The sequence below is a fragment of the Rhinopithecus bieti genome, unplaced genomic scaffold, assembly GCF_001698545.2.
Source record: "Rhinopithecus bieti isolate Rb0 unplaced genomic scaffold, ASM169854v2 scaffold_618, whole genome shotgun sequence".
Lineage (NCBI taxonomy): Eukaryota > Metazoa > Chordata > Mammalia > Primates > Cercopithecidae > Rhinopithecus > Rhinopithecus bieti.
In genome coordinates this window covers 131,661-147,431 of record NW_016803195.1, presented here as the reverse complement: position 1 = coordinate 147,431, position 15,771 = coordinate 131,661, and the positions used below count along the sequence as shown (strand labels likewise).

The 15,771-nt window shown below is 37.8% G+C and overlaps 1 protein-coding gene across 3 annotated transcripts in view; it reads right to left on the bottom strand.

Moving 5' to 3' along the window:
• LOC108527348 (phosphorylase b kinase regulatory subunit beta) overlaps nucleotides 1-15,771 on the bottom strand; it is a 115,319-nt gene that overhangs the window by 19,782 nt on the left and 79,766 nt on the right. For all 3 annotated transcript variants that reach the window (XM_017868558.1, XM_017868550.1, XM_017868567.1), the window contains exons 13-18: nucleotides 15,580-15,641; nucleotides 15,329-15,491; nucleotides 14,091-14,172; nucleotides 11,822-11,879; nucleotides 9,498-9,588; nucleotides 6,095-6,297 (exon numbers count right to left, since the gene is read on the bottom strand). In XM_017868558.1, coding sequence (XP_017724047.1) covers nucleotides 6,095-6,297; nucleotides 9,498-9,588; nucleotides 11,822-11,879; nucleotides 14,091-14,172; nucleotides 15,329-15,491; nucleotides 15,580-15,641 — 659 coding nt within the window. The remainder of the gene's footprint in view (nucleotides 1-6,094; nucleotides 6,298-9,497; nucleotides 9,589-11,821; nucleotides 11,880-14,090; nucleotides 14,173-15,328; nucleotides 15,492-15,579; nucleotides 15,642-15,771) is intronic.

Below are 15,771 nucleotides of genomic sequence, written 5' to 3'. Positions count from 1 at the left end.
CAGAGGTGACACCATGTTAGATTGCAAGATACAACCCCAACAGGATTCTGAGATGGAGTTTCCATAAGAGATGCTTTGGGATCATTCCACTGGGCCTACAGGGGACTCATCCATGGCTGAAAGGGCCCCCTCCTCCAGGGTGAACTTCTCTTGTGAGAGTACATGGCCTTTGCAAACTTAGGACCAGAAGACAAGAGTGAGTGAGACACACACACACACACACACACACACACACACAGAGAGAGAGAGAGAGACAGAGAGAGTATGTGTGTTAGGACCAGAAGACAAGAGTGACTGAGACAGAGACAGAGACAGACAGAGAGAGAGAGAGAGAGAGAGAGAGAGTGTACGTGTGTGTTGGGAGAAGGGGGAGGTTCCTCCTACGGCACTTTGAGATTTGTGGTGTGTAAAAAGCACTCCCCAGATGGAGCTGTTCTCCAAATGTCATAGGGAGAGGACCTCAAATTATCAAATACCACAGTGATAATGGTGAAGCTTTGCCCTTGCAAAACAGCTTCACATTCTTTACCTAGAATCACCACATCCAACGAGGACACCAAAGCAGGGATAGCCCCACTGTTACCGACCAGGGTAACTTTTTTCCTTTTCTGTTTATTGTCAGGTTGGGCTCCTTTTCATTCCACTAGTTTTACATGTAAATGTGAAGTACTTTTTTAAACATTATTACCCATTTTTCCTTCAAAATCACATGTGAAAAACGCATTGCCTATTTGGCAATATCTGCATACATCGTAATTCATCAGTTCTCATCCAAGGAGTTTACAGTATTCACACAAGTACCATAAAGATATATTTTGTAGCAGTCTTCATTTCAGCATTATTTGAAATAGTGAAAACATTGGGAACAACCTAGATGTTCATTAGTAGAAAATAGTTGGAATAAATTGGTTTTCAGCCATATAATAAAATGCTGTGCTACCATTACATTGAACAAGATAAAGTCCTATATACTGACATTTATGAATGTCCTAGATAAATTAAATGTAAAAAAAAGATGCAGTGTATTGTTCCACTTTTTATAAAACAACAATACCATACATATATATCTGTGTAATGTACGTGTGCAAAAGTATCTGAGAAATATACATCAAATTGGTGTCACTTTCTCTCTGAAATTTCTACTAAGTTACATTTTTCAGTATTATTTTATAAATTAGCTTATTATTTTTAAGTGATTTGCATGATTTCAGCTACAGTATATTTCAGTCAAATTTCCTTATCTTTCTTTGTCTCTTCTTTCTTTTGATTGAAAGTAAATTACCTGCATAGAATTTGACCTTCACTCTTATCCCTTAAAATAGTTTCTTTCGAAGATTTGGAGCTATTTTGAATCAGTTATAAGAACTTTGAGTTATATCCTGATTTGTTCAGTCTGTTTGCCCTGATGTTTTCAAATCCAACCTCTTGACTTCATATGAGGATAAAGAAATGGTTCTTTCATGTGAGTTAACTCTAAATGAAAAGAAGTGTGATTCTCCATCTCCGTACACGGAGATGGAGTCTATTGTCACAGACTCAGGCATTGATCTGAGACAGACTGAGAAGTATAGGTTATAAGTCTTCCAAAGCACATTCTTTGTAATAAGTGTTCTAGTTCGGGGAGCCTTTTCAAGTGACAGCCATCCTTGCAGAGGTTTAAACAAAGCCTTAGAGTGAAGGCAAACAGTTTCCCAAGATTTTACACGGCTGTGTTTTTCAGTCTATAGTAGTTTTTCCTTTACTGCTTATTCAGCATTTTAAGCTAATTTAGGTCCTCTACAAGTCTCATGTAATTCCCTTCCTTGAATTCAACTCTAACCTGATGCTTCTTTCTATTCATGGGAATGGGTATTTATTCTAAAAATAGCATTCTTTCCGTTTTGATATCTATTATTCTGTATGTTCAGTGCTTTCCATGAGAAATGACATACAATTTTTCCTTACACTGTGTCACCCAAAGTAAAATGTCCGGTGGCAACATGTGACTTAGTATTTAACGGTCAACTGACTCATAAAGAAATTTGCTACGAAACCTTAATTATTCACCATCCTGAAACTCATTCTGGGATTGTGGCATTATATTCTCATTGTGAGTATTAATAGTGTCCCTGCCTGACTTATGATGTATATTTCACTCTTATGTGCATCTCACAAGATCAGTTCTAATCACTAGGACAATTTCAGTTAGGGAACAATCTAGTATTTTTTTTTTTTTTATTAAGGAGTGATTTATTTAAGAAATTTACTTCTGCTAAGGATAGGAACTAGATCTTGTATTACTTCCTGTCTGTCTTATAGTTTCGTTCATCAGAGATGCTCAATAAACATTGGATTGTTTAACATATGGTATATAAGCAGAGTCAGGTGGTTTGCTTTGAGCTAGTAATGTGGGATTTAGGAAAAGCAAAAGGAAAGCATGTCTCTGTACTCTTAGAGAAGTAAATGGCTCTTAATTTTGATAAACATACTTGATTTTGTGCCACATGATATTGGAATTAAGTATAAAAGAAGATTTAATTAAATCACGTCCTTCAGGAAATGACCAAGTTAAACAGGGCCTTGTTTTTATGAAAGTCCAGTCATATATACAGAAGATATCAGGATGTGGCACTTTTCTCCATGGAGTTATTAATGGAATGGTGTAGTTAATCATATCAGTGTATAGGACAGGTTGCCTTATAATCGTACATCTCTTAGCAGTGTTTCCAGTAATGATCTAAGAGGAGACAAGTTTAAATAACATGTGATCACTGCACTCAAAAGATCACTCTAGTAAACCATCCTCTTCCTCTTCCTCCATCACTGTAGCCACAAATACTATTTATTGAATATCTATTATATGCTAAGCAATGAATGACAGAAGAAAAATAAAAATTCTTCACATATATTATCTGACTTAATCCCTACAACAACTTTGAAGTCGGCAAGAGAACCACCATTTTACAGCAAAGAAACTGAGATTTGGAGAGTGTACATGGGCTGTTTTTGTCAGTAAGTGGAAGAACTGGGATTTACACCCAGGTCTGCCTAACTCCAGTGTTCTTATTCTTCAGTCTTATGTACTTCTGCCTGTTTTTGCTTCTGTATACCATTGCCATTATCTCACAGAAACAGGCTTTAGTGTTTATTTCTAAAACTTTATGGCTTTTATGACTTCTCATACATGATTTCAATTTATGATCCATATTGTATTCGAGTTCATGTAGTAACTATGATGTGCCAGATGCCAGATTTTTTTTTTTTTGGTCTTTTGTCTGCCAGGCCTCCAATCTAGGATCAGTATTGTTTAGCATTTTACAGTGTAAGGAACTTGAGTAGGTACAAGTTAACAGACCAAATAAATGAGATTTTGCACCTTAATTCATCACAAGACCGAGAAAATGGGATGATTCTAAGTTGGCTGCTTATATACTACAGTAGATATATTGTGTTGGTGCAAAAGTAATCATGGTTTTTGCCATTAAAAGTAGTGGCCGAAACCACAATTGTTTTTGCACCAACCTAATATTAAGATGCTATGAAAAGTTCAGAAAAGTCTAGAGCAGACTTTTCACTTCCTTGTAATATTCTAGGATACCTCTGTCAAATACAGAGCGCCTCATTATGTTAACCACAGAAAAAAAGCTTTCTGAAATACAAATCTGCCTGCCTGTTGCTGCATCAACATTGGCTTAGGAGGCAAAGCGTAAGAATAATTTGAAATTATATTTTGTCATACTTTCAATGTCAGTATTTGCAGAGGAAATAATATTTTCCTGAAGACTAATCCTTCTTTGTAGGACCAGGGCAGATGTTGTTGTTCGAAGTTAACAGCCAGTCAAATGTGTGAGCTAGTGAATATGCACTGAGCCCTTGGTGCTGTTTACTGGAACCAGCAAAGGTAGAGACAATGGGATAAGGACAAATGGTAGACAGTTGCCACATAACTCCTCTACAGAAAATCTTCTACCTCCCCTAAGGCAAAACCACCCCTGCCACTGAATTCAGCTCTCTGGATACCACTAATTTGAGAGTTACAAGTGGAAAGCCTTGAATTTTATTCCCATTTCTGCCAGTAACTTAAGTGACTATCCCGGGCAAATGAGTTCTCCTTTCTTATGTTCAGAGGAAGAGATCTAATGTTTGCTGAGGGCCCATTTTCTAGGTGCTTGCCCTTTGGGTTATCTCAGATAATCCTCACAAAAACTCTGTAAGTTTACACACAAGCTGCTTGAAATTCTGCAAAATTAGATAATTTTCCCAAGGTCATGGGCCAAGAACCAGGATTTGGAACTAGTCACTAGTGTGAGTGATGCAGAGTTCATGCTCCCCAACCCTTCTAATGACAGATGGAGAAAGGTATGGCAGTAATATTTGACAAACATAATTCAATTGTTTTTTATGCATGGTAGCAGTACTGCGTTTATGTTTTGAAAAAGTTCTTATGTTTTTGAGATGCAAATTTAAGTATTTACAGATTAGAAGATATGGATTTGCCTTTCAAAACTGACAGGGTACTGTGGGGACAGGTGGATAGTAGATGGGGGTATGGGTGAAGTAAGACGGACCAGATGATAGTATTGTTGAGGCTGGGTGATCGTACAGGCACATAAGTCTTTATTATATGAGTCTTTGTATTCTTGTAAATGTTTGAAGTTTAAAAAAAAGTTGAAAAGTAATCAACAACATGAAGATATATTGGTAAAAGTTATGAAGTGACATGGACAAAACCAAAGTTTTAAACTACATAAAGTGGTCAGGTGAGGTGGCTCACGCCTATAATCCCAGCACTTTGGGAAGCTGAGGCGGGCAGATCACTAAAGGTATGGAGTTCAAGACCAGCCTGGCCAACATGGTGAAACTCTGTCTCTACTAAAAATACAAAATTAGCTGGGTGTGGTGGCACATGCTTGTAATCCCAGCCACTTGGGAGGCTGAGGTGGGAGGACTGCTTGAACCTGGGAGGCAGCAGTTGCAGTGAGCTGAGATCACACCACTGCACTCTAGCCTGTCTGACAGAATGAGACTCCATCTCAAAAAACAAAAAACTACATAAAGCAAAACTGATAAAAATAAAAGTGCAAGGAGAAATTGATACAACCACAATTGTAATGAGAAATTAAGACTTTTATCAGCAATGATCAAATACAGATAGTAGAGATATTAAAACTCCAATTTTACAGTTAGCACTTATTTCACACTCATACACATACATGTATGTTTGCATCCAACAGAGAATGTATATTCTTTTCAAACACTTGAGAAACACCCTCCAAAGTTGGCCACATGTTAGATTACATTATAAGCTCAGATACCATTGGGCTCTTTTTACAATCAGGACATACTCACATGATACCTATACAATCAAAAATGTATTTAAAAAAGAAACATTTATACTTTCTTAGCTTGTCATAGACTTTTAAAACATATCTCATTTCATTTTCATATAAAACAAAGAAACTGGTATTAAAGCGAGGCTAGAGAGGTTCAGTCATTTATCCGAGGTTACTGAGATGACAATGGCAGTCGGAACTTGAACTCAGTTCTGCTGAATTCCAGAGCCTGGTTAATTTTTCCTACACATGCTGCCTCATAAAATTCTTGATTATGAATATTCAAGATCATCAGAGCCTTACTTTTGATTTCTTCTCCAGGAACAACTATATTAAAAATCAATACTTAGATTTTGGTAGAAAATGGGTATAGAATATTCTTAAAAGGACCAAATTTTTATCTGAATGTGTTCTCCTGACAGTTTTACTGAAAATCATTCTTCTCTTAAGGCCTATTCATTTTATTTCTAGGAATTTTTGCAAGTACTGTGCTTAGTGTTTTACACGACACAGCTGTTGAAATTTCTGGGGTTTGATTTTACCAGACAATAGAGTTACTTCACTATATCTAATTCAGGTATGAAATAAATGTTAAGAATTCTTTCAGGCTAGTGGCATTTATTTTGCATACCCCCAGATATTGCCTGCATGGCTTAGAGGACAGGTGCACTTTGCTGAATACTCACCAGACACCAGGAACATTGCTTCACTTGAAGAGGCTGGGTCTGTTAGAGGACAACTTGAACAATTCTCTTTATGCAAATGCAAAGGACTTCACTCACCCGATTCGTATTTTCAGCATGCCACTGAATAACTCAGGGTTATTGGAGATGATCCAGCCAATATGGATGACCAGTTCTTGCTGAATGACCGCTTCCCTCTCATCATGGGTGTTACACTTATAATAGATGATGTTTTTAATCACTCTTGGAGACAAAGGATTAGAGATAACTTCTTCTTCATGCCCAAAGGCACCCAGAGTTACCTACGAGTGACAGAATTTTATTGTAAAATTCTCCTAGCTACTAAAAGATAAAAATAAAAAAAATTCAAGGCTCAGGATGACTGGCAGGCTGAAATTACTCTATATAAGCTAGGGAATTAGGCAGAGTAACTGTTCCTGCTGTTTATTAAAATGGCTTTCAAAGTGTGACTCCCACTGGAAATCATGATGGTTCACAGTCTAGTCTCAAATATAAGGGCAGGTGAGGGTTCCAGTTAGGGGAGTGGAGGTGAGTGGATAAAAGCAGGGAAGGAATATAAATAACTAATAAGTTAAAATTATTCTGAATGACTTTAGTTCTAGAAACTCCCCAGAGAAACCAGAATAGGTTAAAGAGTTTCACTTTACTACACAGTCTACACAATTTGGTATTTGAGAGATACACTTTTTGATTCTTTTATAGTTTCTCAGGCAGATTCTTTCGCCTCAACGACACTATAACGCTTCAAAGGCAAGTGTGACGCCACCCAGTTCCTGTGTAGCCCTCATTTTTCCGGGCATAATGCAAGGTGCCTGGTGAGGGTTAAAATATGTGGTGACAGATCTCTCACCTGTGGAGGGGAAGGAACAGGCTGTTCATAGCCTGGGACACCAGAGAGCACAGAGCAAAATGACCAAAAAAAACTCTGAGCAGAATGCTGCTGAAGCTGGCAAGGGGAATAGGCTGGTCTCTCTCTCTCTCCTCTATCCCTGGCATTCTGCTCCCAGGGGACTCTGCAGGCCACCCTTCTCCCTGAGTACCCCTTCCCATCTCTTTTCCATGTACAGTGTACCATCATAAAAGGCAGGAAAAAAGAATAGCATATCAAAGGCCACAGAGATGAGGGAAGAGAGCAGAACATGGAGTCTATTGCCTCAATTTTATAATAGAGTGAAAACTGCGAACTGCTGGTTTATTATATCACAAGTGGCATGAACCAGTTAGTCTGAGTGTGGATCCTTTCATTAAAATGTCAGTGTGTAAAGAAGAAAACAAACAGAAGGCACATCATTGCTTCTGGAAGCAATGATGACTAAGCCATGATTTCATTCCACAGAGCTTGAGGTGATCTGAATGTGCTTGGTAGAAACAATATTACTTCAGTGCTTAGGGCACTCAGAAAAATTCTGAATGCTATGTTCTTATTTCTTTATTGTAAAGAAATAAGGTGAGGTCAGAGAATGGACTTCATGCCTCTGGTAATGAAGCTGAGCTACTGGCCTCCAAGTCTTGCCCAGCTCTGTAAGTGACTTACCCTAGGAGACATACTAGTGTGACTTACCCTGAGAGAGATACTAGTGTGATGAGCAATGGTCCAGGCACAACCTTAGGGTAGGCTCTGAGGCTTCCAGGATGTGGGAGCAGAATCTCAGGACCACAGGCTGCAAGCTCCCTTTAGATATTGTGTAGTTGGACAGGACCAACCCTAACCCACCCTTTCTCCCAGTGTCAGGTGCTGATGACCTCGAAGATCTCCAAAAGTTTCTGAGTGTTCATATGCAGAGTTAACTCTCTTTTCAGATATGCTACAAGGACCTAAAATCCAAGGAAAAATATCTTCTCAAAGCCTGTTTAACTTTCTTTCAGAGGTGGCTTGGTTCAGGGCAAAAATATGAGACTCTCACTGGAAGCAAGAATTCTGGTGAGAAAAGGCACTAGATAAGTTACTTCCTGTATTTTGGTCTGTTTTAGCCAACAAACAGGGATAAAAATTCTACCTCTCAACAATTTGGAAAAAATAACATATATGAAGTGATTTAACTTTTCTTAGGAGTTTTGTATTTTTTCTTTTAATTTTTTTAAACGACAGGGTATTGCTCTATTGTCCAGGCTGGAGTGCAATGGAATGATCACGGCTCACTACAGCCTCAAACTCTTGGCTCACGCAATCCTCCTACCTCAGCTTCCCAAGGCACTGAGACCAAAGGCATGTGCCATTAGGCCCAGCTATTTTTTTTTTTTTTTTTTTTTTTGCAGAGATATGGTCTTGCTATGTGCTCAGGCTGGTCTCGAATTCCTGGCCTCAAGTGATCCTCCAGCCTTGGCCCCCAAAGTGTTTGGATTACAGGTGTCAGCCACCATGCCCAGCAGGAATCTTTTATTAGTACAATTATTTTTAATTATTAAATATTACATGAAACAATAAATAGCTTATTATTCTAACATTTCAAAAGCTAAATATAAGGATGAATAATTTTAATCTTAATGAATTAAGACCCTGAAATATGACCAATGGGTTGATTCCATTGAAGAGCGTTAAAGTACTTCATATTACTAAAGCTTATTATATCCCCAGATTAACTCTCAGGAAAACACAATAAAGCACATATATTCACAGAGAAGAGATGGAGAGTAAGTGAACAGGTTTTCCATTCTAATCAAAGGATGATTCAGCCAGGTAAATTAGAGCTTATAGAAAACAAAACAGAAAATGAGCAGCCACACCCCACATGCACAGGCTCAGTTCAACCCACATTCACCAAGTGCTTTTTCCAAGCAAGGCCCCATGCTGGGCACACTAGGATGTGTACTGGACAAGACTCAGACTCTGACCCCTGGGGGCTCACAGCCTACCATGAGGTGAGAGACACACATTCAAATGAACTGGGACCCAGGGCAGATTGTGGGAATTGTCACAGACCTATTTTGGGAATCCAGAGAGAGAGACCACTACTAACTGGAGATGGCTCCGTGAGGAGGAGGTGACAGAGCTGGCCCTGGCGAATGGGGAGGAGCTGGGGTTAGAGATGGCCTGGGGCGGGGGATCTGGGGAGCAGCACTGGCATGCAGAGACCCTGGCTGGGCACGAACACCATGCTTTCTAAGGAGGCAGATCTTATGCGGAGCGGAAGGGAATATGTGCCCTTCGCTGTTCACCTACCTCTGCTCTGCCTATCTGAAACCTGTCTGGAGTACTTTAGTAGTTATTGGTCCATTTTCTACATTAGCATCTGCATTGATCTCAACACAGGAGTTGAAGATTACAGCTCTAAGGTGCAGCAGGAAAAGGGGAAGGCCCATTTAATATCTTTCTGACTAGATTTTGCTTGAGGAAGGAGACTTTTGTAGCAATGCCTGAGCCCTTATAAATCTGAAAGTGAGAGGCCTATGACACTGAGGCTTGCCAGACTTAAAAGTAAGGGTCCTAGCCAGAAATCTTTGCCACTGGGACCAAATAAGTGTCTGAAAAGCAAATACTTACCTGTTTGCCCTGCACTAAAACATTAGTAATGGATGGGGCCAGGCTGTCCACTACTTTACTTAAAAGACTTGCTGCACGGCGTACAACCGACCTGGGGGCAAAGAAGAGAGCAGGCCAGATGTTCACAAATCTAAAACATGAGGAATGCATCGGGCCCTGACTGGGTAATCTTTAAAATATACACGGTTGAATCCTCACATCATCATTTGGAGGAAACACTGCCCAGGACATTGAACCTAACAGCTGAAATTTCCCAGACTGCAGGACCATTCAGAATTAGGGAGGGATCCCTCCACCTCATCCCTGCCACCAAGCTGTGACAAAAATATTACTGATGACACTATCGATTTAAAAAGCAAAAAAAGAAAACCTAGTTATTATTTTGATTAGGGAGGGAGGGTGTATAGGAGGAATTAAGAGGGTATTCTGATTTTGCATTAACAAGTTCATTACTAAATCTGTCACTAGTACATGTGACCTATTTCTATAACCATTCTAAGTCATGTTTCTTTTGGTGCCTAGATAACCAAATCTCTGGATTAGAGGATTCACTTAGTACTGAATTTTAGAAAGTGCTACAATGAAATACCAGTATTTCTTTTTCATGATAAAGTCATAATGTTGGGGGAAGAAATTCACATTGCTATTTTATATTGCTGAAAAGTCTTAGAACCTAGGGAGAACAGATTTTTTTTTTTTTAAAGTACAGCACATGCAATACATAAGATAATTTTTTTCCCCTCAAAAGTAAAACTTCACGTGGAACTTTTAGATAGAGAAAGTAAAATAAAAATGTAGTTTTGAAACTGGCTGCAATCTTTAGGTATTTCAGGATATCCACAGAAGCTGACTTATAAAAAACATTCATATTTCTTAATTTCAACATAGATGACTAAAAGAAAATTCAGTCAATAACTAATAAAGTTAGTGAAACAAACACTTCCTACTTCTAGAGAAGCTTTCACCCACACACTCTAAGACCAAAAGACATGTTTAACCTTCAGAGTGCAAATAAGCCCACACATTTCAAGCAGCTTGGGTTTTCAAATTCTGTGCATGTTACCTGTTTCCCATGTACCAGAAAAGTAGTAATGTGTGGGGCTATAGAGGAAGAAAATTTCTGGGTAAATGCAGCCCCGTAGCGCACCGCCAACCTGGGTGTGTCAGTGGAAAGCCATAAAAGGGAAAATAGAGTAAATAAAACTTCCAGAAGTTCTTCCAAACATAACAGTCAGCATTCTAAATGTTTGCTAGCTAATGATTTATCTGAAATGCATAAAGTGTAATACATAAAAAGCAAGAACAGATGTGCTTAATCAAAAATAAGACTATAGACCACACTTGAAATTTACTGGCTAAGAAAGTTTACCAGAACTATCACTTATTGGCTTGATGTCTGTCTTACTGTACTAAGAATTTACAGTGAAAATTTGAAAGATTTAACTATAGGATTATTACATTATTTCTTCTGAGGAGGAATGGTATATTTATGATAAAAATATAATTGAAATATCCTAAGAGATTGTTTTGTCTAATCCCCTTATTTTAGGGATTAGAAACCTGAGGCTCACTGAGGTTAAGTGAGTTCTTATGACATTCTTGAGACTTTTTTTTTTTTTAAGTGGATAATGTATCATTAAAAAATGTGTGATGTGTATATCTATCTATACATACACTTTGACTTTCAATATTTGTTAGATTCAGCTAGTAAAACATTTCTGTAGAATTACATCAAAATGCAGAGGGCCATGCATTTAGGCATTCCTACTCCATTGTGAATTTAAACAACTTTATTTATTTAAACTTTCCTACTTCTTTTTTTTTCAATCTCTGGGAAGAGACTACCTCTGTAGAACAAATTGGTTATTTTTCATGAAGCAGCTACAATCACTGGGATTCATTCAACTTAAGTGACAAGAGAATAGCCTTCTCAGTATATTATTTTTGCTTATGATTAGATAAATCACTGGTCTCTTTCCATGGCCTTCTATAATAGCAGAACAGGTTTCCTAAATTAAAAAACAGAACTTAAAGCACCTTGCTGGGGCAGAGAAGGTGTAGAGTAGGAAAGAATTCTTAGCATATCATTCCAGTGAATACTCCTCAGGTTCAATCCCTACAGTGTCTTTGTTTTCAGAATTTTGGTGGAGGAGGTGCGGGGAGAGACATGCTACATAGGCACATTCTTAGGAAGTGCTGTAACCTTGGAGGTTAAAAGTAAAAATTAGGATGAATAACCATCTTTAAGACTGGTCCATTTGCTTTAGGCTATCGAATATGACAACACAAAAATAAAACGTAACAACAAGGACACTAATACAAACCAAAGTTTTTTGCTGCCAGCTCTTCTATAGACTCGCTCAATGTGATCAGAAACGGTACCTAGACATTGGATAAGAGTCTTTGTTGAACAAAACTTTTAATTAAATGCATAACATTTATTCCTCTTAAAAGTACTCAAATTTTCACTGTGCTTCACTAGAGTTGATACATCGATCCATTAATGTTCTGAACTGACATATTTAAATATGTAACTTAAATATATAGAGTGTGATTATCTCCAGCACTTGATTCTATTTAGTCTGAGTATATAATTTTGGTACTTTATTTCTTGAAATTCAACTATTTTCCTAATTAATATGCAATCTAAACTTTTAACAATACAAATGCTATTTTAATTTACTGCAGGAAAGAGGAAAAGAGAATATAGTAAAATAATTAGCAATTGAACAAATATTGTAGACTCTAATACATACGACTTTTTGTTTATTTGTTCAATAAAACTTTACTGAGGCCTTGTTATGTACATGGGGCTATGATCATTCCAACATATGCTACTGCTCAAAAGACACCAGTGGGTTTCATTATTTGGCCACGATTTTGTCCATAAAATCACAATGTGACAGGAAAGAGCACCAAAAGAACAAGATCTTTAACATTTTACTCTAAACTTTTTATAGCCTTTTAACAAATTAGATAAAATTATATTCAGATTCTGTAGATGCACATGATTTTCAATGTTTCACATTAAGGTTTTATAGATTTAAAACATTTAATGAATATTATTCTCAAGTTTATAAAATGGTTTAAAAAATCATTCCCTTAGCATTATTCATTATAAACGTATTTATATAAATTTTCTTTTATTTAAAAGCACTAAAACTTTTCCAATAAAAACACAGCCATTCTGAATTCTAGTTCTAATGAAATGCTGATTTTAAAAATCCTATCTGTGGCCGGGCGCGGTGCTCAGCCTGTAATCCCAGCACTTTGGAGGCTGAGACGGCGGATACGAGGCAGGATTGAGACCATCCTGGCTAACACAGGTGAACCCACGTCTCTACTAAAAAGTACAAAATAGCCGGGCGAGCGACGCTAGGAGCTCTGGTGGTTCGGCGCCTGCTAGTCCAGCCTAGCTCGGCAGGAGGCTGAGGCAGGAGTGAGGACGAATGGCGTGAACCCGCGGACGGCGGAGCTATCCAAGTTGAGCGGAGATTCTGCCAACAGCATCTCTGCTAGTAGCTGCAGCTTGATGAGCGAGAGCGACGCACCGTCTCAAAAAAAGAAGAAAAAAAAAAAAAAATCCTACTGCTTTAGATAAAGTGCAAATTTCAGTGAATGTCCTAAATACAACTGAGATTCTGCTTATACTTACAGTTTTAAGGCTAATTAGAAATATGCAAGATTCTGTTTGAAATTTGCTTCCTCTGCCTTTAACAAGCTAAGAAATGGAAAACGATTCAATTCACATGTATAATACTCAAGAAGGTTATCTCTTAGCTATAATAAGGCAAAAACTAAGTAGATCTCATTTGAATAAATAACTATGCTCGGTTAATTACCAGAACTATATGTATTATTAATTCCACTGCTGTTTTTCAGTTCTAACCGTATCAACACACACCTCTTAACAGAGTACTTTCAAATAAGCCAAAGATTTTTGAATAGCTAGACATTAAGTACTTGAACTGTATTCTGCACTATTCTGTATTACAAAATGTCAGAAGTGGACCATGGTGGAGAACTTAGAGATTCCTTACAGTGGTGACTCCACATGCAAGTGTGAATCTGGGGGATAACTGGGTTTCATCCTTAATGCAGAGTGGACATAGACATGATTACAAATGATTTATTTTTATTAACCATCTTCAGAGCACAATTCTATTAAATGTCATGTTCCATTCCAAATGGCTGCTACAGATCATGAGGGAGCTAATTTTTATAGACATAACAATTCAATGTTATTCTTGAAAAATTAGAGAAGATAAAACTGGAAATAGAAACTGTCAATAAACAACTATGGAATTCATCAGAGGTTAACAGTCACAGGTACAATCCAAGCTCCAATACTTTTCAGACAATCAGAGAAACAATCAAGCATCACTGCATGAAAGCCAGTTAGGGGTTCATACATCAGTCTCCTCCACTCTAGGGGGTATGAATGAACATTTTCCATTCAAAAGTGAAAAAGAAGGTTTAGTGAAGGGGAAATAACTTGCAACATTTTAGTGGATAGTTTATGCATATTTTATATATGTTCAAGGCTACAGCGGTCCTCTTATTTAAAATGTTCTCTTAGACATGTACTCTTACCTTCCTTTGTGATGAAGTTGGGGCCTTCTCTTTTGAACAGTATACCCAGCAGGATGGCTTGGCTAGCCAGACAACTGCAATCCTGAAAATATAAATCACGGTGAGGAACTGAAATGAAATGGGTACAGGAGTTACCACAGAGGGTAACTAATCACAAAACCACATGATGCAGAGAAGAAATACTTTACTATGAACTGAGGAAAGATAAACTGTCATTGATATAATATAAAGCATAAGATGACATTATACAGCGATTCATACTTATCTTAGATATCTTAGAGATAGAGGGTAGACAAGTGACAAGCTGGATTCCTGGGGTGGTAGGATTTAATAATCAAATTTGCCAGAAAACAAGATAAGTAATGAACAGAAAATATTTTATCTACAAACAATAATATTGATTTTGCCACTCTCTGAGAGACTTGGCCAGGTTATTTAACCACTCCCTTCTTGATTCTTCTTATTGGTAAATGGGAGACCATGTTGCTAGCAAACTGTTGTGAAGAGATAGATGATAGGAGGGCACTTGTTTAGAGGGTTTATTACATATTAGGGCATTGTGCTATGTGCTTTATGCCATATTATATCTTATTCATGCTTATTTGGATCTATACAATATCCATCAACAAGAATTGGTCACATCTGGAAGGATATATATTTGGTCTACATGCTCAAATTTGTATGCCCCAAACAAAACGTCACAGTGCTTATTGCTCTACTGGGAGAATTTCGTTTCTCTGAATCAGTACTATACCCTATCCACCCTTACTCTTCTGAAACATAAGTAATCTTAGGAAAGATAAATATTCATTTGCTAAAATATTTGTATGAATGCAGTGAAAGGACTGCTTTACTCAGTGACAGGACTGATCTAAAGCAAGCATTACACCTAAACACTGGGGCAGGAGACAAGATGGGGGCAGAAAGGGAGAAAGAGGGCTCTGAAAGAGAAATCTGGAGAACCCACAGGCAATTATCATTGACTTCTTTAATGGCTCATACCATACTTGTGTATCCAAGACAAACATATTAACCTGCAATTCTTAAGCATTTTTAAAGATATCTATGCAGATGTTAGACCAAGAGAACAACTTCTCATGATTGCCCTGGGTGTAGACAAGTTATCCACCTCCAGATTAATTGCTACCTTCACTGAGAGGACAAAAAGACATATGGTCTGACTCTGGGAGCCTCTGCTCCAGCAACTGAGGGCCATGCGGGAAGTGCATCTGTCTCACATTCAGTTTTTGCAGAATTTCGTGGGTGGGTTTGTCCTTCCATTCACTAGTGTTGACATCCGGCTGCTGTCCCAGTTCAGGAGCACTAGGGGTGCTGCTTTGACGTTTGACTTTTGAATGTTTGGGAGGTTCTAGTTCCTCAAAACTCTTAAATTCTGGAAGCCTAGAAAGTAAAAGAAAAGGTTTCATATTTTCTACTTTTCTAATGTAATTTCAAAAAACCCAAAATGAAATGACCCAAAGGGACTTACTCTTCTGTGTCACTGATTCGTAGGAAATCAAGTTGTTCTACTACAGCTCCAGATATTAGTGTCTGAAACGTGATCAAAAAAGGATTAGAAACTCTTAGATACATCAAGCCATACTCTTATGGCCTGTGTGCATACCTTTCTGTAATTAAGTAATACATCAAAAAATTGCTTAAAAATATATACAGTTGTGGG